This window comes from Gymnogyps californianus, chromosome 1, assembly GCF_018139145.2.
Source record: "Gymnogyps californianus isolate 813 chromosome 1, ASM1813914v2, whole genome shotgun sequence".
In the NCBI taxonomy this organism is placed as follows: Eukaryota; Metazoa; Chordata; class Aves; order Accipitriformes; family Cathartidae; genus Gymnogyps; species Gymnogyps californianus.
Genome location: NC_059471.1, coordinates 93,928,864 through 93,950,368, shown reverse-complemented (window position 1 = coordinate 93,950,368; position 21,505 = coordinate 93,928,864). Strand labels below are relative to the sequence as shown.

At 43.1% G+C, this 21,505-nt stretch overlaps 1 protein-coding gene across 1 annotated transcript in view; it reads left to right on the top strand.

The window, feature by feature from the left end:
- SRPX (sushi repeat containing protein X-linked) overlaps window positions 1-19,738 on the top strand; it is a 49,388-nt gene extending 29,650 nt beyond the window's left edge. The window contains exons 4-11 of the mRNA XM_050905377.1: window positions 879-1,070; window positions 1,679-1,855; window positions 7,930-8,056; window positions 10,051-10,172; window positions 14,532-14,711; window positions 15,174-15,307; window positions 16,676-16,797; window positions 19,202-19,738. Of these exons, the coding sequence (XP_050761334.1) occupies window positions 879-1,070; window positions 1,679-1,855; window positions 7,930-8,056; window positions 10,051-10,172; window positions 14,532-14,711; window positions 15,174-15,307; window positions 16,676-16,797; window positions 19,202-19,382 (1,235 nt within the window). The 3' untranslated portion in view covers window positions 19,383-19,738. The remainder of the gene's footprint in view (window positions 1-878; window positions 1,071-1,678; window positions 1,856-7,929; window positions 8,057-10,050; window positions 10,173-14,531; window positions 14,712-15,173; window positions 15,308-16,675; window positions 16,798-19,201) is intronic.
- Window positions 19,739-21,505: the final 1,767 nt, after the last annotated feature.

Here is a 21,505-nt window from a genome sequence, read left to right as displayed (position 1 = left end):
ACACTTGCCTTCAGATTTAATCATGGCAATGGTATTGTCCCATTTGCTGGTAGAAGACTATGTCACTGGCGGTATAAAGAGTATTTGATTGTTTCAGCATGGCACCGCAGAACTGCCAAACAGCGAGGGAGCTGCTGTTCTTGCACACTTCACAAGTTCCAGTTCAGGCTTAATCCTGGGTGCTGACTTGGAAAGTGACATTGCAAAACGGGAGCCGTACTTAAACCCTGAATGGTTGTTCTGACACGTGGAGGATGTGTACAGACAGGCTTGACATGTTGGCAACGTGATTTATGTAAGTCACATCCGTTCTAACTGTGGGAGAGCTTGAACTATCAGAGTTCAGCCAAGGTAATGTCCTTTACTGCACAAATTATTATTGAAGATTTTTTTATTTTAAATGGGCACTGAGAGAGCTAAATGTTGTAAGGATTACAACTACAGCTAGACCAAAGGTGTTCCTAACGCACACTTTTGTTACCAAAGAGAAGGTAGATGTATCCATTTAAAAAACTGAAGAGGGAAAAAAGGTCCGGTTGTCATCAAACTGTCCACGTGGTGGCACACTTATTCCATGGACAAAAAACCTATCATAGGACTTCCCCCCCCCCCCCCCCCCAATCTAATGGCTACAATCTTTAATGTTTGTAATAAAAAAGAGCTGCCAGTCTTTGAAGGGCTGACCTTCTGGTGTATAAGACTTGCTGCACCTTGCTGCACTGTTACTTCTCCACTTTGAGGATTGGTGGCTTTTTAAATAAGACTCTTTTTTTCCATTTCTTCTCTGTGACCTTGAATAAAGAAAGTAATTTTATGTTTGTGTCTGACCTCTTACATTTTGCGAAGTACTATGAGTGTTTTTTTGTTCTCTGTGCTAGAAACACCATGGTGCTCCCCCATTAAGGTGAAACATGGTTATGCAAACTGCAGGACACCTCAAGGGGAATATTACAAGAACGTATTGGGGACAAGATGTGATATTCGCTGTCAAAAAGGCTACGAACTGCATGGCCCTCAGCAGCTAATTTGTCAGTCAAGCAAACGCTGGTCTGGGAAAGTGCTGTGCAAACGTAAGTAGCTATAAAATCTGTGCGTGTGGCTTGCACCTCAGATTCAGCAGACAATAAACTTTACTTGCCTTTGAAACAGTGACCTTGGGATTGTTCCTTGATTTTAAACATTGACAGTATACTTGGATATCTATATTGGCTTGTTGCTGAGGATCTTAGAGTGGTACATGGCATGATAAGTATCGTGAGTGGTACAGATACTCTTGGCAGAGAACAAAGACTGGGAACATTTTATGAGTGCGGGATTTTGATTTGTGGGAATAATTTTATAACAGCCATAAAGCTGCTTTAAGTTATTGCCCATCTTGGATTTTGTAAGCTGACATAATTTGTATCAGGTGTCTAAGTGGGCTCTTGCAGTAAAACATTTTCTAAGAGAGGAATAGGTACTTATCTTTTTCTCATATAAATATTGCATTAGGCCACTGTGTATGTAAAGTTAAATTTGAAATGCAGCTAATAAGAACAGTGTGAAAAGCCTCATGTGGAACATGACTTTCTCCCACTTGTCGTTTGCTAGCTGCATCCTTATTTCTGTGGAATGCCCCACATTCACATTACTCTGAAGGGGTCAACAGGTTTCCAGAAATCTTTGTTTTCTATTCCAGAAAAGCGCTGCCCCACCCTGTCCATGCCAACCAACGGCGGCTTCAAGTGTTTAGATGGTGCCTACTTTGGCTCAAGGTGCGAGTACTACTGTTCACCAGGATACCAGCTGAAAGGCGACCGTATAGTAACGTGCATGGACAACAAAGTTTGGAGTGGCCGGCCAGCGTCCTGCGTTGGTAAGTAGGATGGTTAGTCTGCATCCTGGAAAGTCTACATCTTGAGGTACCTGCTGGTGCCTGAGTCCTCCAAATGAATTCCAGAATGCTCTTTTATCCAGTTCCTGGGGGGAAAAAAGCAACTGTCCCTTTTGAGGAAGCAGAGAACAGTTTTCCAAGGGATACAGAGTGCTCTCTGTCACTTAGTACTTTCAATCCCAAGTGACCGTCTTCCTTACACAGACGCTATCAGGTCCAAGTGTTATCACTTTAATAAAGATGAGGCTGGTGTAAATGGTTAGTGCTTTACAATGCTTATAACAGCCTTCACTGATCTCCTGGGTGACTCACTGGTAGTCTGTAATTACTGTGCTGCTCTTCTAGCATGTTCTCTGTGCTGGAGTCTGTCCTGCTCTCTGCAACTGAATGATAAAACAGGTTTGAAACTACACCCTTTGTCTGACCTCCTCTGTTGTTTTTCTTTCTTGGGATCATGGTTTCCAAATATATCCAGGGAATATGAATGGATTGTAGTTACCAGCACGGTTGCAGTGAGCTAAACTAAATTTCAGCCTAGTTCACGTTAGTTATGCTAGCAATTTTCATTACATCATAGTCAGCGGTCTCCCGGGAGCCTCGGCTGGAATAATTGTTTTTATATACATAAATCAAAAGAGAGAGAAACAAATATTGAGATTTAACTTTCCTTCCTACTAATGAGATTTCAGCAGGTAGTGAAGTCTCAGCTGCTGCTCTTGTTTCTGGGAAGTCTCTGATAACAGGTTCAGCAGCCACCCACAAAGGAAAGTATTTTTTGGCCATTGAATTGGCTACCAGTAATTTAAGCTTGTGGGTGGTAGAGTATTTGTGCTCAGTGTTTTCTGTGTATGATAACTTGGTTTCCCTCAGAATGCCTGTGGCTCAGTCTAGGTTAGCAAATGGCTTTGGAGTCTCTCCACTGTGGCCTGATGTTCGTAGAATTTTGTTCAGGTTTCCTGTTACTTGGTGTTGTACAAATGTAGAAATGAGCCTGCTGCTTAGGTCTAGACTGTTTGTGGTGTCTCTTGTTTTTATTTACAAAAACAAGCCTTGTCCTTCTCAATGGTGTGGGCAGAGGAAGAAAAACAAACCCTTTTAAGTTTGGGAATGATAAAATGTTGTCCTCTGTATTTCCTGGCACTTTCAGAACCTCATCTGTTTGCAGCGACGGGGTGCTTATTACAGAGGATGCTGTCTTGCAGAGTAGAGTAAGCAAGTATGTCTTAAGCAAAAAAAGAAGCTAAGTTAGCACTAACACTTCTTTTTGATTCCAAAAATGCAGGATAGTTGTTGCATAGGGTATGATTGCAAGTCCCAAGTAACCCAGTAAAAGTAACACTATTATTTAAGTTCTGGTAATACCACATAGTATGGAGAAGACCCCTTCAAACCTTATGTGCACACAGTTCCTATATGCAAATAGTGAGTTATGCAGTTAGCAAACTGTTTAATAACTTTACCTTTTGACCTCTTGATAGGTAGGATAGAGATTTTTTTGTGACCAGACATGACCCTAACAGTATAGTGCAGTTTGCAATTGAACACATATCCCTTACTGTAATTCAGTAGTTAAAGAAAAGTCATCAGTGAACGGCAGCCTACAAAAGCTTACCAGTGGCCAGGAGAGAACTGGCTGAACAGCTTACTTTCAGCTAAGGAGTAAAATTAAGGTGGGGGGAGCAATGAAATACAAAGGCAAAGAGGCTGGTTTATTTCTTTAACATATAAGCAATTAGTTGCACTGTGCACAGTAGGGATGTTAGGTGTGATCATAGGCATGGGCTGGTAAAGTTCATGTCATTGCGAATAAGTAGGGAGGTGGCCTGGGGACACCACAGCTATTGGCATCAAGTATGGCAAAATTACTGCAGACCTGAATTTATAATGCTCTTGAAAACAAGGGGCTTTCCCCTTTTGTACTGCAGTTGCACTGCTTAGCATTTTTGCACAAAACTATGTGGGATTCACAGTGTCCATATAGGAAAGGCATAAAGCTAACATCATTGCTGAAACAGGTATTCATTAAAAGGGGGAAAAAGATTTATTTTTTTTTTAAATTAAAGAAAATTAGGTATGTTTTAGCAGTCACTTACAGAAGCACTTACAGACAGTGAGTATTCTGTCCTAACAAAGCAGACTGACTGTCCCCTGTCCCCCTCCTGTAAGAGGAAGGATATCCTTCATGTTGCTGAAATAACTTTGATTAAAAAAGATCAATGTACAGCTGCTTCTGGTTATCAGTTAGCTAAAAATGCCAATACTCACTTGAATAATATTTCCATTATATCCTTAATGCACTGTAACACAGATTGAAATAGGTATTTTCCTCTAGAAGATTGAAAAATGTCACTGTCTTTTCTTCTATAAAGGTTTCATTTTCCTGCTGATTGATTGTATAACAGAGGTTGTGGTAAATGGCTGTCACCGTGCTAAGTCGTTCTTTTGTCACATCCTAAGACTGTATTGATAGGTAGTTAACTAACAGCTTGGAAGTAAGGATGTCTGAAACAAGCTTTGCACTCTGAGTCATTAATTATATAGGCCCTGGTAATGGATGTTTTGAAATCCAGAGCAATGCCTTGGGGAGGAGGGTGGGGAGAGCAGGACAATGTTTTTTGTTCCCCCTTTTATGATTTCCAGTCTCTTCATCTCTTTATGCTTTTGACACAGACTAATGTTTTGAATTAACTTCCAGCCATCGTTTAATGTCATCAGCAATCAGTAATAACAGCGTGTTTATGTAGCAGCAGACCGTTTACCTATCCCATATGGACTCTTGAATAAGCAAGCAGTGGGCATTCAGTACCATCCCTCTGTTTCTTTCCTCTTCTCATCCCAAATTCACAAGCAAATAAACATAAACCTTTAATAAAGTGTGAGAAAGGCAGTTAACAAGCTTTTTAAATTTTGTTGAAATTGTTAATATGGCCAGTCCCAGAAGTATGTTTAAAAAAAATTAATTCTAAAACCTATTTGAAAACTTAGCATTTTTCTCCACAAAGTTCAAAAGGCTGCTTTAAAATTCGATATTCCACTGCTGACCTCCTGATGCCATGTCTGCAATGCCACCTCCCCGCGTGGAGCCAGAGTACCAGTTGCTGCTGCCAGGTAGCCAAGAAAAGCGACAACTTACAAGAATGTGGCTGAACAGCACCAAAATTTTAATGAAAACTCAATTTCCCTGCCCATGATTTAAACCTTGCAGGCAAGGTTCACCCGTTTAATACACAGCCCTGCTAAACAGCTTAAATAAATACCCTTGGCTTTTCATTGGTCTTTCAGCAGTGACACTGTAGTAAAAGTGTAAGACTAGCTGTTCGGGGTCAGACACCTTGCAGCGTGTCCTGGCTCCAGCTCTGCCCAGGAATACTTATTACGTGCGCGAGTCTGACGATCTGGCACTTACAGGATGATTTTTCCCTCTGCTAAAACCTCCCCAGCAGTCAGCAATGTTGTGGGTTCCTCTGCTGGGGTGTGTTTTGGAACCAGTTTAGTTTTCTGACCTGTAGGTGAGCATCTTTCTTGTGTCATACGTTTTATTGAAGGTTTTTTGGGGGGGTTGTGTTTCAGTTTTGTCACTTCTTGGCATTTGCCTGGATGTTCTCTGGTCACCTTCTCTGCACTTAAATGGGTTGGTTTTTTTAGACCTGTCTTCCTTCTGCCAAGCTGTGGCCAAGGTGCTTAATATGCTGTAGATTGGCTGCAACTTTGTACAAGGGCACGGGGAAAAAGACCTGAGCATTGTTTGGTTTAACACATTCCAGTGGCCACTACAGTTAAAGAGCCTCTTTGGTAGACAGCTGCTTTCTCTGGGTCCGTTTCAAAGCAGAGTTATTCTGGTGGGGTTCATTTAGTGCCTGTTGAATGCTAAGAGGCAGCTGAAATGACCAAAGAAAATAGCCTTTCCAGGAATTTTTAAGTCCAGCTAAAAAGGCTGCCTGGCCCCTGGGTGCTTGGTGAGTTGGTTCCCACAGTAACGATATTGTTTGTCTTTATGATGTGGAAGTCCAAGCTGGTCCTTACCAAGCAGTCTTATCCGCACTAAATGGCGTAATGAGCTTTCTAATTAATTAAGTGCTTAAAACACTGGGTCCTTAAATGCCGTTCTGTCTCTTATTCCAGCATTACATTTTTTTAATGTGTGCTGTCCATAGCATAGTGGTGAGCTGTCGCCACAGTAAACTAACCAGAGCTAGAAGCAGCCTTGGTGAGACTGGGTTATTTCCTACCCTAATTCAGCTACACTGGGGGGTTATTGAGAGCAATGGAGTTTTGTACAGGAGGGCAGAGCTCTCGCTGGCTGCAGTGTGAGCAGGTTTCCACACATAATGGGAAGGTGCTCTAAAAATAAGGGAGTGAATAAGAAACATGGGGAAAGGAGACAAAGTGCTCCCTACAGCCGGAGTGGGTGCTTGAAAATCCTGCTCATTTGCATGCTGTAGCAGATGAAGGAAGGAAGGAGTGAATGAACTCACAAAGTGAAAAAGTTAAAGAATCCGTAAAGAAGAACTGACTTATGTATCTTTAGTGAAGGGTGTTCTTGTACAGTACAGGAAGCTTCAAAAGCTGTTTAGAGGATTCTGCTGTTCATTTTTGATTGCTCCACTCCGTGTAGTGGGAACCCACTCTTGCTAGCTTCACCTTCTAGTAGGTTCTACAAAGAAATCCACGGTTATCCTTCCAATACTATAGGAGGAGATATATGTATTTTCATTGTTTATTTACCAAAAAAATCCCACAAGAATTAGCATTTGTGTAAGGTAATTTGCAATATTCCTGATGTTTTCTGAATAACTTTGGTATGACACTTACTTGCCTGTGCCTCCTCCACTCCTTCCTGTGCAAAATTACGACAGGAGCTCTTCCTATGGAAGTGCCTCACAAAGCTGCGATGTTTGGGGTTAGAGGAAAACTCTTACAGAAGAAATAGAGAAGCTAGTTTTTGAGGGTCCCAAGTTCTTGGAATACCATTAAAAGTTTGAGGGGGCTATAGCAGGGCTGCACTTGCCCTAGTTAAACTGGTAGAAAACATTGTGTGTTGCTTGTAGAATATGAAGGTCTATGAAATTGTTTTGTATATTTGATACTTTATAAAGACCTAAATGTTTTCTCATTGTTATTTTTTTGAAAGCAAGCCAGATTGTGCTTTATATCTGCCCTGCAAATGAAAAGACAAGGCCTACCACCCTTTACATTTAAGCAGCATTTTAGGGATTGCTTTCTATTTGCAGGTAAAGAGCAGTCCTCTCTCTTTGTTCATTTCTAAAGCTGGTATGTGACTCCATGGATTTAGACTTCATTTTGGACATAACCCAAGACATGGTCAAAAACCTGAGACTAAGCTATTAAAGGTAGATTTTTTAATTAATGATTGTGATGGTGTTTGGGCTTGGTTTGCCCATGCATTTCTGCTATGCTGGCAGGATTGGCAATGAATGTGCCTGAAGAGGAGTAGCTGTGCATCACCTTTATCCTCCATCAGGGTCTTCTGTCATCACCACTGTTCCTTTACTCCTGAATAATAGTCACAGTGTTCTGGTAGCAGTTAAACAAGCTTTCAAAACGTACCTGGTGTACTTTTTGGTTTGTATTACCTGTAACATGCAAATTTATCACGCAGAGAGAGATTTATGTTCAGTGTGCTTTACAAATGTTCTTAATCACAATATCTACTGCACAGATGAACAAAGAGAGGAAGAGCAGATAAACAGAATGTCCAGGCTCCTTGGGTACAATCTTGGGCATCCCTCCTTAGAGTTCAAAGCTAAATATATGTCCATTTGTTGACATTGCTTTTTAACTGGGGACTATGTAAAGAAATCTACAATAACTACTTTTAATTAATTTTTACATTGCAAGGGGTTGATCATTGCCATCTCTTACTCTTCTTACAAAAAGGTGAGTAGTACAGGCTCCACATGCCTTGGCTGGGATGGTTCCAGTGTTGAGGAGGCCAGCTGAAGGTGGTCCCGGGTTATGCTGACAGCAGGGCAAGAGCTGTGAAGAAAATGCCTAGCTGTAACAGGTGCCCATTTCTGTGACATTTATTTCAACAGATACTGAACCTCCAAGAATCCAGTGCCCGAGCGTGAAGGAGAAAACCGCAGAGCCCAACAAGTTGACGGCCAGAGTGTTCTGGGACACCCCGGAGGGACGGGACACTGCTGACGGGATTCTGACAGAGTAGGTGCAAATCTGTAGATGTTTGCATTTTCTCCTTTTTATTCCTGGCGTCCTTGGTTAGCAGTTCAGCTGATGAGGGTGGCCAGGTACCCTTTCTCCTTAATTCATCCAAGATGCTTATTTATAGCTGTTGCATGTCACTGGCCTGTAAAGAATTGCAGGTTTAACTGAAAAAGTTGACAGCTTGGAGGTGAATCGTTCAGGAACTGGCTTCTACATGAAAGGTAGCAGATTATTGTGGTTATTTTAGAGCTGATGGAATAAACAACAATAGCATTTTGACTGCACCTGTGAAATTTTCCAGAGCTTCTTTGTGGGTCTCATAGTCAACAAGTTTTCTTACAGCAACTTACCTTTTATACATAACAATGAAAAGAGAATAGCGCATTGGAAGTAGCAGCAGAGGCAATTCTGACTGTCTTAAAAATCCCAAGGTGAATTCTCACAAAACAATATCTGCAATCATCTTTAGGCTTCTTTCTGAAGTAGCGCTGGTACTGATGTCCCAGCATTCTGTAGTTAAAGTAATGCTTCTCGTTTGAAACTTTGGTAGCTTTAAACACTGGATTTAAACTTAACACTTTCTTCAAAATTCCCTTGTCAATTTTTATAGTTTCACAGTCACATTTTCCAGAAGAGAAAGGGGTACTTGTGATGGTACCACTGTCTCTGATTTTCCCATCTTTATCATGCAGGATTTATGTCAGTCTATCTAGATTACTGTAATGGTAATAGTATAGAATAGAAAATCTGCTTCTTTCAGTAAGCAAGTTACGTCTTCTAACAGTATATTAGTGGACTGGTTAAGCTTAAAAGCTCGAAGCTGTAAACTTAAAGATGTTTACAGTTTTATGTGAATACAAAAAAGCTGTTGAAAGACACAATGACATTGCCTTTTTATTGCTATAATTTAAATAATATCAGAAAGAAGAATTCATTGCACAATTAAAAACAATATTGCTGTTAAGGTCTGATGTAATAATTCTATGGCAATTAATAGCATTAAAAAAATTAAGCCTGGTAAAATAAAAACTTTGAGAAGTGTCAGAATAAAGAAATTCCAAAGTCTTTTTGATGAAGTAATGTCTGGCAGGCAACAAAAATGGGGAACATCCCATGTAGACTTTGTCATATGAGTAACTGTTCCCAGCCTAAAAGAGGCTGTTGAATCTGTGGAAGCTTTTCCATAAATCACATCTCTATTTTTATAAAATCTTGCTAAACTGTGATGTTTCATAGAGTATGCAGTGCTTTCTTTAAATACACTGGGTCCTGCAGTCCCGTGAGTAATAAGCTTTTCCATTACGTGGAACACTGCTCAACCTCGCTGCTTCAATACTAAGGATACGTTTAATACGTCCGAATTCTCCTGCCGTGTTTGCAGGATAGGAACAAGTTCCAGGTGAAAATGCTGCTGTGGATCACCACACCCTTCTGCTGTGACAATAAATCTCACTTTCTACTCCATTTCTGTACATATGAACAGTCACAAGTGAAAATCATAGGAGCAGTACAGAGCAGCCGGATGGGATACGTCCCCATTGTAAGAGGCTGCAAGTTTTCCTACACTCCACTGACTCTGGGTTACGCTGCAGCCCTGACAGTGGATTATTCACGAAACAAAATGAGGGAGGATCAATCTCCATTTTCCTTATGTAAGGAAAGGGAAGCTCGAGTTCCTTTGGGCATGATGTGATGCTTGGCTACACTATGGATTGTCTTATAGGAAGCGAGCAGGCCCTGCCCGCTCTGCCTCCCTTGTGTCAGCAGGGTGGGACCCTTTTGTATGACTCCAGGGTGGGCTGTTGGTAGCAAGTTTACTGTGGTCTCTGCTGCCCAGCTTCTTCCTTTGCTTACTCTCAGTCTTGGTCATGTAGTGCAGCCAGACAATCTTAGCATGCCACAATCTTCACTCTTCAGGCTTTTACAGCATTGTCAGTAGGAAAATAGTGGTGAATTTATGAATACCTGTTCCATTTTATCTCTTTTTTTAGTGTTATTTTGAAAGGCCTGCCACCAGGGTCACATTTTCCAGAAGGCGACCACAAAATCCAATATACTGTGTATGACAGAGCTGAAAACAAAGGCACTTGCAAATTTCTTGTTAAAGTCAGAGGTAAGAATGATGTTTTACCCTATATAAATAGAGTCACTGATTTGCATCTGGTTGACAAGGCAGTTTGAGAAATGTCCTCATTTCTATATTTGTCTGCATATATATGTGTATATAAACTGTATGTTGATGCTGAAAGGGAGAACGCCATCTTGCTCATGACCCTGGGGCCAGGCCTGCAGCAGGGTGGACAGCCTGCGCTCTGCACATCAGGGAAGAGCTTCATTGATCTGTCCTGACTCCATCTCTGCACCCCTTCCCTGCTGCTGGCTTCTCCCTGACACTTAGCTTGTAAGCTGCTGAAATAAGTATGCAAAGGAGTTTTTTCAGCTGTGACTTGCATCTGTCAAGCAGGGCTGCCCTTTCACAAGTCCAGATCTTGAAATCTAGATTTGAATATAGAGGTGAAAGCTGTAGGTTGCAGCTTCAGCTCTGTGCTCCATGACGTTCTGTCACCATGATACCACAATCACATGCATACACCTATACATCTGTATCATAGAATGGTTTGGGTTGGAAGGGACCTTAAAGATCATCTAGTTCCAACCCCCCTGCCATGGGCAGGGACACCTGCCACTAGACCAGGTTGCTCAAAGCCCCATCCAACCTGGCCTTGAACAATTCCAGGGATGGGGAACCTCTCTGGGCAACCTGTTCCAGTGCCTCACCACCCTCACAGTGAAGAACTTCTTCCTTACATCTAATCTAAATCTACCCTCCTTCAGTTTAAAGCCATTACCCCTTGTCCTATCCCTACATGCCCTCATAAAAAGTCCCTCTCCAGCTTTCTTGTAGGCCCCCTTTAGGTACTGGAAGGCTGCTATAAGATCTCCCCAGAGCCTTCTCTTCTCCAGGCTGAACAACCCCAACTCTCTCAGCCTGTCTTCACAGGAGAGGTGATCCAGCCCTCTGATCCTTTTTGTGGCCCTCCTCTGGACTCGCTCCAACAGGTCCATGTCCTTCTTAGGTTGGGGGCCCCAGAGCTGAACGCAGTACTCCAGGTGGGGTCTCACAAGAGCATAGTAGAGGGGGAGAATCACCTCCCTCGACCTGCTGGGATGCAGCCCAGGATACGGTTGGCTTTCTGGGCTGCAAACTCACATTGCTGGGTCATATTGAGCTTCTCGTCAACCAACACCCCCAAGTCCTTCTCCTCGAGGCTGCTCTCAATCCACTCATCGCCCAGCCTGTATTTGTGCTTGGGATTGCCTCGACCCATGTGCAGGACCTTGCACTTGGCCTTGTTGAACTTCATGAGGTTCTCACGGGCCCACCTCTCAAGCCTGTCAAGGTCCCTCTGGATGGCATCCCTTCCCTCCAGAGTGTTGACTGCACCACACAGCTTTGCTGAGCGTGCACTCAATCCCACTATCCATGTCACAGACAAAGACGTTAAACAGCGCCGGTCCCAATACCAGCCCCTGAGGAATGCCACTCGTCACTGGCCTGCACTTGGACATTGAGCCGTTGACCACAACTCTTTGAGTGCGACCATCCAGCCAATTCCTTATCCACTGAGTGGTCCATCCATCAGATCCATGTCTCTCCAATTTAGAGACAAGGATGTTGTGCGGGACAGCGTCAAATGCTTTGCACAAGTCCAGGTAGACGACGTCTGTTGCTCCTCCCTTCTCCACCAATGCTGTGGCTTTGGCTTTCCTAACCTGATCCCTGGCTACTCAGACAATTTCTCTGTATTCCTCCCAGGCTACCTGTCCTTGCTTCCACCCTCTGTAGGCTTCCTTTTTGTGTTTGAGTTTGTCCAGAAGCTCCTTGTTCATCCACGCAGGCCTCCTGGCATTTTTGCCTGACTTCCTCTTTGTTGGGATGCGTCACTCCTCAGCTTAGAGGAGACCTTGAATATTAAGCAGCTTCATTTATTAACCAGTATCATTTTAGTTTATGTATAGAATAATAGAATCATTTAGGTTGGATAAGACCTTTAAGATAATTGAGTCCAACCGTAAACCTAGCACTGCCAAGTCCACTACTAAACCATGTCCCTAAGCACCATGTCTACACATCTTTTAAATACCTCCAGGGATGGTGACTCAACCACTTCCTGGGCAGCCTGTTCCAATGCTTGACAACCCTTTCGGTGAAGAAACTTTTCCTAATACCCAATCTCAACCTCCCCTGGCACAACTTGAGGCCATTTCCTCTTGTCCTATCACTTGTTACTTGGGAGAAGAGATGGACACCCACCTTGCTACAACCTCCTTTCAGGTAGTTGTAGAGAGCGATAAGGTCTCCCCTGAGCCTCCTTTTCTCCTTTTACTCTTCTGATTCTCTCCCCCATCCCACCGGGTGGGGAGTGAGCAAGAAGGGTAAAAGAAAACTTGTGGGTTGAGATGAAGACAGTTTAATAAGTAAAGGAAAAGCCCCGTGCGCAAGCAAAGCAAAACAAGAAATTCATTCGCCACTTCCCATTGACAGGCAGGTGTTCAGCCAGCTCCATCATGCATAACAGTTACTTGGCAAGACAAGCGCCATCACTCCAAACGTCCCCCCCTTCCTTCTTCCTCCCCCAGCTTTATATGCTGAGCATGATGTCTTATGCTCCTTTTGGTCAGCTGGGGTCAGATGTCCTGGCTGTGTCCCCTCCCAGCTTCTTGTGCACCCCCAGCCTCCTCGCTGGTGGGGTGGTGTGAGAAGCAGAAAAGGCCTTGACTCTGTGTAAGCACTGCTCAGCAATAATGAAAACATCCCTGTGTTATCAACACTGTTTTCAGCACAAATCCAAAACATAGCCCCATACTAGCTCCTATGAAGAAAATTAACTCTACCCCAGCCAAAACTAGCACAGCCTTCTTGGCCACCTGGGCACACTGCCAGCTCATATTCAGCTGGCTGTCGACCAACACCCCCAGGTCCTTTTCCACCAGGCAGCTTTCCAGACACTCTTCCCCAAGCCTGCAGCGTTGCATGGGGTTGTTGTGACCCAAGTGCAGGACCTGGCACTTAGCCTTGTTGACCCTCATACAATTGGCCTCGGCCCATCGATCCAGCCTGTCCAGATCCCTCTGTAGGGCCTTCCTACCCTCAAGCAGATCAACACTCCCACCCAACTTGGTGTCATCTGCAAACTTACTGAGGGTGCACTCGATCCCCTCGTCCAGATCACTGATAAAGATACTAAACAGAACTGGCCCCAGTACTGAGCCCTGGGGAACACCACTTGTGACCGGCCGCCAACTGGATTCAACTCCATTCACCACAGCTCTTTAGGCTCGGCCATCCAGCCAGTTTTTTACCCAGCGAACTGTACGCCCATCCAAGCCGTGAGCAGCCAGTTTCTCCAGGAGAATGCTGTGGGAAATGGTGTCAAAGGCTTTACTAAAGTCTAGGTAGACAATGTCCACAGCCTTTCCCTCATCCACTAAGCGGGTCAAGTCAAGGTGAGTCAAGCAGGAGCTGCCTTTCATAAACCCATGCTGGCTGGGCCTGATCACCTGGTTGTCCTGTGCGTGCCACATGATGGCACTCAAGATGATCTGCTCCATAACCTTCCCCAGCACCAAAGTCAGGCTGACAGGCCTGTAGTTCCCTGGATCCTCCTTCCAGCCCTTCTTGTAGATGGGTGTCACATTTGCTGACCTCCCCGGTTAGCCAGGACTGCTGGTAAATGATGGAAAGTGGCTTGGTGAGCACTTCTGCCAGCTCCCTCAGTACCCTTGGGTGGATCCCATCCGGCCCCATAGACTTGTGTGTGTCTAAGTGGTGTAGCAGGTCACTGACCATTTCCCCTTGGATTATGGGGTCTTCATTCTGCTCCGCGTCCCTGTCTTCCAGCTCAGGGGGCTGGGTACCCAGAGGACAACTGGTCTTACTATTAAAGACTGAGGCAAAGAAAGCATTAAGTACCTCAGCCTTTTCCTCATCCTTTGTCACTGTGTTTCCCTCCACATCCAGTACAGGATGGAGATTCTCCTTAGCCCTCCTTTTGTTGCTAACATATTTATAGAAACATTTTTTATTGTCTTTTACGGCAGTAGCCAGATTAAGTTCTAGTTGGGCTTTGGCCCTTCTAATTTTCTCCCTGCATAACCTCATGACATCCTTGCAGTCCTCCTGAGTTGCCTGCCCTTTCTTCCAAAGGTCATAAACTCTCTTTTTTTTTCCTGAGTTCCAGCCAAAGCTCTCTGTTCAGCCAGGCTGGTCTCCTTCCCCACCGGCTCGTATGAGTTAAGAGGGGGTTTTTTTGTTCGTTGGTTCAGGTTTTTAAGTACATGACTCTAATAACATAGAAAGCAAACAGAAAAATGTCTTCTATATTGGTATTCCACTGGCCATGCTACCCTGTAACAAACAGGGTGATTCATACCTTGTCTTTATTTTTTTTTTTTTGCCTCTTGCTTAAAGTCAGGCGCTGTGTGAAATTAAATGCCCCAGATAATGGCTACATCAAGTGTTCAGGTGATGGAAATAACTATGGTGCTACATGTGAATTCTCCTGCATTGGTGGCTACGAGCTGCAAGGAAGCCCAGCTAGAGTATGCCAGTACAATTTGGGGTGGTCAGGAGTGGAGCCAACCTGTGCACGTAAGTGAGTATTTCACCACTTTACTGGAAAGGCTGCCAGAGCAATGGTTCTCATGGCAGTGAGAATTTGGGAAGGGGGTGTGGGGTGAAATACAGCTGCAAACTTTAATTCCCTAGAGGTAAGAAACCTAACATCTTTGTCTCCTCCGCCAATTTGCACTTTCAGCTGAAGTCTTTGCCACTTTTGGCTACTCTTTCCTAGGAAGATGATGGTACCTCACAACTGATAGTGTGTTTTAGCCCAAAGCTCTCTACAAAACTTCACGTTCTGGAGTCAATCTATTTTGCAAGTCAGAACAGCTTAAGATAAAATTGTTGGCTTCAGTGACACCAGTATTTCCACCCATATCTTCCTTATTATTATTCCTTTGTTCCTGTACTTCTGCTATCTAACAGTTTTGCTTTTAGAAATAGATCTGTTTTCAGTATGCTCTATAACTTTTGTTTTAAATTTAATTCTAGCCATGAATATTAATGTGAATGTGAGGACTGCAGCTGCACTTCTGGATCAATTTTATGAGAAGCGGAGACTGCTAATTATTTCAACTCCTACTGCAGCCAACTTCTTCTACAGGATGCAGTTAGGAATGCTGCAGGTAAAACACAGTTCAGAGCAGGGGAGTGCAACTATTTTTTTGTTTTTTCTTTAAAGACAGACACAAGAGGACAAGCTCTGCTGTTTGATATAAATCCGCAAACTTCAGCTGTTACATTGCAGCCACTGGAGGATCTGGCTGAAGCAGTAGTGGTTCTAGATTAATCCTTTTTACATGGGTTTCAGTTTAAACATCTCCCCAGTCTCTAATTCAGCTCCATTCTGGATTGTACTGCCTCTGACTGACCAGTTGCTGAATCCCAGGCAGTTCTGGCCCTCTTCCATCCTTCCCAAATTAATTTAATATTAACTTGTGAAAAATCATTCCCTAACTCAGCTCGTACAGAAGTTGAAAAAAACCCCAAACCATCCAGCACTTCAGTGGTTGCAGTTCATGCAGACCAGGCTTACAGACTTTGTAACTACAATGCAAGGAAGTGTGAATAGCTTCAGAAATAACCAGTGCACAAGCAAACAAAGGACTGGAGACCCAGCATAGAAATCATCCAGAGTGCTGGAGATAGCACTGGGGTATTTTGTTCCAAAAAAAAAAAAAAAACCAAAAACAAAAACAAAAAACAACAACACTTTGGGTAATTGTCCTTATGTGTTGTAAATGTGATGCTCTTTTTGGGTTCTTGCTAGACTTACGGATGTATCTCAGAAATGTATCTGTGTCCTCAGGGAAAGGAGCCAGTCCTGTATTCTTTCACAGCAGCGAGTGCTTCTGTCTTGTTTCTTTTCTCACAACTGTAACAAAATTCAGTATGAATAGTCATTGGGTTATGAACATGATGATGTTTTTAACCGCTGGCTTAAGTTACAATTGTATTCAAAAAAAAAAAAAGAAATGTTTTTCTTTTTCCCCGTTAGATTAACTTGGCAAGAAAATTCAATATATTGATCAAAATGAAATAGTTTAAAATACTAAATTTAATGGCTACAATACTTTTCCTACTGCTTGACAGTGGTCAGACAAGTTGGCATGAAAGAAAACTTTCTGCAGCTGACTTCCATTTCACATACCTTGCTTTGATTGCCAAATTAGATTAGTGGCGCAACGCTTAATACCCTGGCATCTTTTCATGTCATTACAAAGACAAGTTTATATTTCTCCTAGGCGGTCCCTGTGTGTTGTTTTTCTTAGAGTAGTTAAGAATCCATCATTTAACATCCCCTGGAGTCATGAGGCTGTAGTTCTTCACAGTGAGAATTAGAGACTTTTCAAAGTATGCTCTCATTTCAGTTTAAACCATCTCACTAACATAAGATGATCAGACTCTTTATAAACACTTGCTGCACACTCAAAACAACCCCCTGTTCTCTCACTGACAGCTAACACACCCCTTTCTTCTTTTAACCCTTCCAGCCTGCACAGTGTGGTTTAGACCTCCGACATGTTACCGTAGTTGAATTGGTTGGTGTCTTCCCAGCACAGATAGGAAGAATAGGTGTAAAGCTGCTGCCCCCGTCACTTGCCCTGCAACTCAGGTAAAGTAACCTCTCACTACTGTTGTGTTTGCACCTTAGCATATATGACGTATTGCTTTTGATTCCCTGCATCTTACTCTCTAAATAGACATATTCTACTCTAATGTACATAGTTAGACACTGGAACGTAGATGTTGATGAGTAAGTTTTAGGATTAATTTGCTCTCTAGCTGTTTAATAGCTACTGCAAATTCATGGGCATTTGGTATTTATGAAATTAAGAGCATAGACTTCAGCTTGTTTCACATTTAAATGGGCTGTGACCATTTAAATGTGAAACAAGCTGAAGTCTATGCCACTCTCAAGTGCCATGTCTTCCTTGACCCTTTGCTCAAACGGAGTGAATTTCTGAATTCATGTGAACTCCCTCTGTATCCCTTTGATCATGTTATAGGTCTATATTTTTGGGTGCTGCCACTGAAAACACTTCAAGTACATCTGCATTTGTGCTGGAGTTGGTCTGACACAGTCGTGACAGGCCGCAGTCACTTTGCAAGGACAGCCTTGGAGCAGCTGCCAGTGCAGCCCCAAATGGCAGCGACAGCTCATCTTCTCTGCACTGCTGCTGGTGGCTGGGGCCAGGCCAGAAGGGGAAGCAGTGGTTGCTCTTTGAAGTCCCACATGTAGAAATGATATGGGCAGTATTTCAAAGGGGAAATTATCTCAGCCTCCCCAGCCTGACTACAACATTCAGCAGTTTTACTGAGCTGCCTAAACTGTTTTGACTTGGTTTTAGACTGGCAGGGGGTTGGTTTTCACTTGAAAGGGAGACTTCAAGTGCCAGTATTTCCTAGGGATAGGAGGACTACAAGAGCCAAAAGTGAAGGCCTCATTGGCAGGGAAAGTAGTAGCTATTTAGGAAAAAAGTCCAGGAGCATTTTAGGCAACATCTTCTGTGATATGCCTGAAGAAATGGAGTGAGTTTTAACTGAGGACAATAAAAAATGCTGACAAGTCAGAGAGATTTTTTTGGATTGCAAAAAATAAAAGCATTTGTTCTCTATAAAAGGAAAAAGAGAATACAAAGAGCTTCTCTTTTATTCAGAAAAGTAAAAGTACTGTTACTAAAGTTGAAATGGTTTTCCTGTGGCTCTGTAGAAAATAATCATCTCTGGTAACACCTCATTCCCTGCCCCTGCCTCCCCCCTCTCCCAACTTTTAATGGAGCTACATTTTGGAAATTGGTATGGTATGACCTGCCCTGCACTCAGTGAAAGTTAGCTTTCCATCTGATTTTTTTTCTCTGTTGTTACTGCAGTGTGTGAATTATAGTATTCCAGTTCTGGAAGGCACTTAAATCAAAATGAAACGCACCCTTAACTATCTTGAATAAAGATGCTGTCCAGAATTGGCATTCAGTAAACTAATGAGCACAGGTACCCTAGTTAAAACTTTGGAAACCTCAGAAGGTTAGCATTTGGATTTGTAGAACGTAAGCGTTTTTCTTAGGTAAGATGAGGCACAAGAGAAATGTAGTTTCCTATCACCATAGCTTAGCTTCAAACTTTATTTTAGTTTGAATTTAATAGCCAAGCTCCCTAATTGCGACAAGACGATGCCTAGAGTGCTCAAACTTGTTAGAATGCTGAGGTAGGTCAATTTTGATGCTTCACACCTTAGCAACATCCCCCCTAGACCCTCTTCTTCATGACAGCTTTCCTGTCCTGACACCATTCTGTCACAGCTGCCTGAATTTATTTTCCCCACACCAATGATGTTGACTGACTGCATGTCTAAGGATCTTCTAGTTCATTAACTCCTTCAAGCAAAAGATGAAAAGAACACCAAGGATATACTTTTGTTACTGTCGCACCTCCAGAGGAGCTCGAATGACCCCTTTTACCACTTGGAAGGAAAAGACTCTGCCATGGTTAGCAGCGGCTTTTGTTCTCCTAAATTGGAGTTGCCACCAGATAGATGGTTATTATTAGGAAGCAATAAAAACTGACTCCAATAATTTTTTCCTGCTTTTTCTCATTGTGGTTTTATACCATGTGGCAGCCAAGAAAGGGAATAGTCTACTTGTAACTCTAGCTCCATCGCAATGGTTTTCTTTAGGCAATGCATATAGTACTTTTCTTTTTATGTTTTTTTCTCTTGTGATAGCAACAGGTAATGGCATGCATGTGCTATACTAACAGTCAGAGGTCTGAGAAGAAAACAGAGCTGAGTGCGGTTACCTTGACCCTTCCCTAATGCAGAGGTACAGCCTGCAGCACATGCAGGCACCCGCTCTCTGACTCCTTGTTCTTACAGCTGAAACAAAGCAGACCCTGTATAGCCCCCTCTGACCATCCCCGCCTTCCTCTGCTCAGACCCAACAGGCTGGTTCTGCCATTTATTAGTTTGAAGTGCCCAAGTGGTAGGTGACGGGCTTCAACAAAACGAGTTCCTTATTTTGCAGGCTGCTGCTGAGGATCCCCCATTACAATTTCAACATCGTGGTGATGGACAAGCACGGAATGGACAAGGAACGCTATCCTTTCCCAGCCACACCAGCTGAGCTCTTTGCACTTATTGACAATTTTCCCTTGAGAAAAGAAGAGATGAAACTGCAAGCAGAAATTGGCCAGTCATGTCCCTAATTCAGGATTGCAGGGCTTGCAGTTGTCAGTGAATTTTTTTTTAATCCACGTAATTCTCCCCTTGGTGCTACACAAAGCATGGCTTTTTAATCACTGATGTACAGATTTTTTGTGTGTATTGTTAAGTCTGTCCGGCTGTGTAGCTGCTCTGCATAGAAGTATGCATGATGCTTTTTTGTACTTTCAGCCATCTTTAGATAAATGTGTACGTAGGATTACTACCCAATGGAATTTCTTGTACAGAGAGTGAAGAACTGAGGCATGTTTCTGGGAGTTTATTTTGGATTTTTCATTCAGTGTAAAATTGGGGTTTCTTTCTTACTGTTTATAAGTCTTTTTATTAATAAAATATTGTTTTGCAAACAGATAGTTGTCTAAAATTCCTCTTGGAGATGAAAGTTGATTGATTAATTCAGAAGTCGGATCAAAATACCTCTCTGCAAACCATTATAACAGGGATATTAGCCTCAGATTTGAAAGCGTACAAGCAACCCAGAGGTGTCTTTCAGTTCCGCTAATAATATGGTCAATGACAGACACAAAGTATAAGCCGAAGGCAATGCAAGTACCTGTTTTCAGCAGCAGCAAGGAGAAAATAGCTGATAGCAGGAGTATGGAAGTCATTGCCAGAAGGAATATGATAAAGAACAGCGAGCAGTGTAGAAGATGGGCAGTAATTACTAAAGGCCACATACTGCAATGCTTGATAGAAAAATATGCTCTTACCTGGTATGCTCCTGCTTCTGGCTCTTCATGTCCAACGGACTTGGAGTAGCAGATTTCTTTCCCCTCTTCATCTTGGAGACAGACCAGGCTGTTGATTTGATGGCAGGGAAACATTACCCCCAGGGAACCTTCATCAAGGATTTGTCATTTCCAGATCTGTGAGAATTTTGTTTGCAAGTCATCACTTACAAATCAACAAAAAAGTTCCCTGCTTAATAAAAAGTGTTAGGAGGCAATCAAAAAAGGAAAGAGTTTTCTACTGTTTTATTATAGCCCACAGTCTTGCCAATCCACTGCAAAGAATATACATCGTGCATGAAGAATATAAGCATTAAAGGAGTGAAAATTGTGAGTTACAGCTTTGGATACCTGTTTACAGGCTATGATGCATAATTTGACATGCCTGAAAAGCAGCACTCCAGTGTCTGTGCTGTTCCTTCTTGCCACTCAAGAGCACAGCCCTGTTTTTTCAGCCAAATGCTTGTCTGTCTTTGACCGTAAGGTAGATTGTTTAATTTTACACTCTGGTGTCAGCAGAGGAACAGTTTATCAGCATCTTTAAAGCAATCCTTACCAGAATTCGGTCTCTCACGCCCTCTGAAATTAGAAAATCTCTTTTAAAAAGGTTGCTCCTGCAAGTGAATTAATGAGGGAATCAATGCAAAGAGAGGGAAGTCAGCCCTGACACCAGCTAGCAAAAGCTAATTTGTGGACTGAAGTGCAACAGCACCAAGGAGGGGGTGGGTGGTGGTAGGCCATGTCTTCTGAACAGGATGGTCTGCTTCCGAGAGTGTTAGGAGACTGTTACTAAACACCCAAGAGTAGGTATGAAAGCATGGCAGGGCCCCGGTGATGACTCCCTGCAGTGCTGATGCCAAAGGCAAAGATCCAGATACACCCTGAACTCTGCAGGTGGCGGTGCCAGGTTTGTAAGGATGAGCAACCGGAGGGCAAGGAAGCCCTGACTGAGCTTTCCGAGTGTTGCCGTTAGGAGTAAGATGCAAGGACAGCATTGGTGACAAAAATCACAGAAATAGCATTTCTGTTCCAGACCTGATCAAACCAAAAAGAAAGTAAGTCCTGGACCCACCATAAAGGAGCAAGGAGGATAAGAGCCAGCGTGCTGATGGACACAGCTGTACCCCAAGTTGCCTTTCCTCTGCTGCCTAACACCAGTGGTTAAGAAAACTAGACACGGCCGGGCAACACCATGAAGCAAATTGTTTCATGCCCGAAGTGTCGCACGTGGAACAGACAGCCTGAGGACACATCCGTACACTTACTGCTGTGGCCACAGTTCTCTAGCTCAGGTTCTTCAGCATGCATATGCTTATAGCATGAATGCACAGGTGGACAGGGTTTTTTTCCCCTCACTTTCCTCATTGAAAAAGCACATC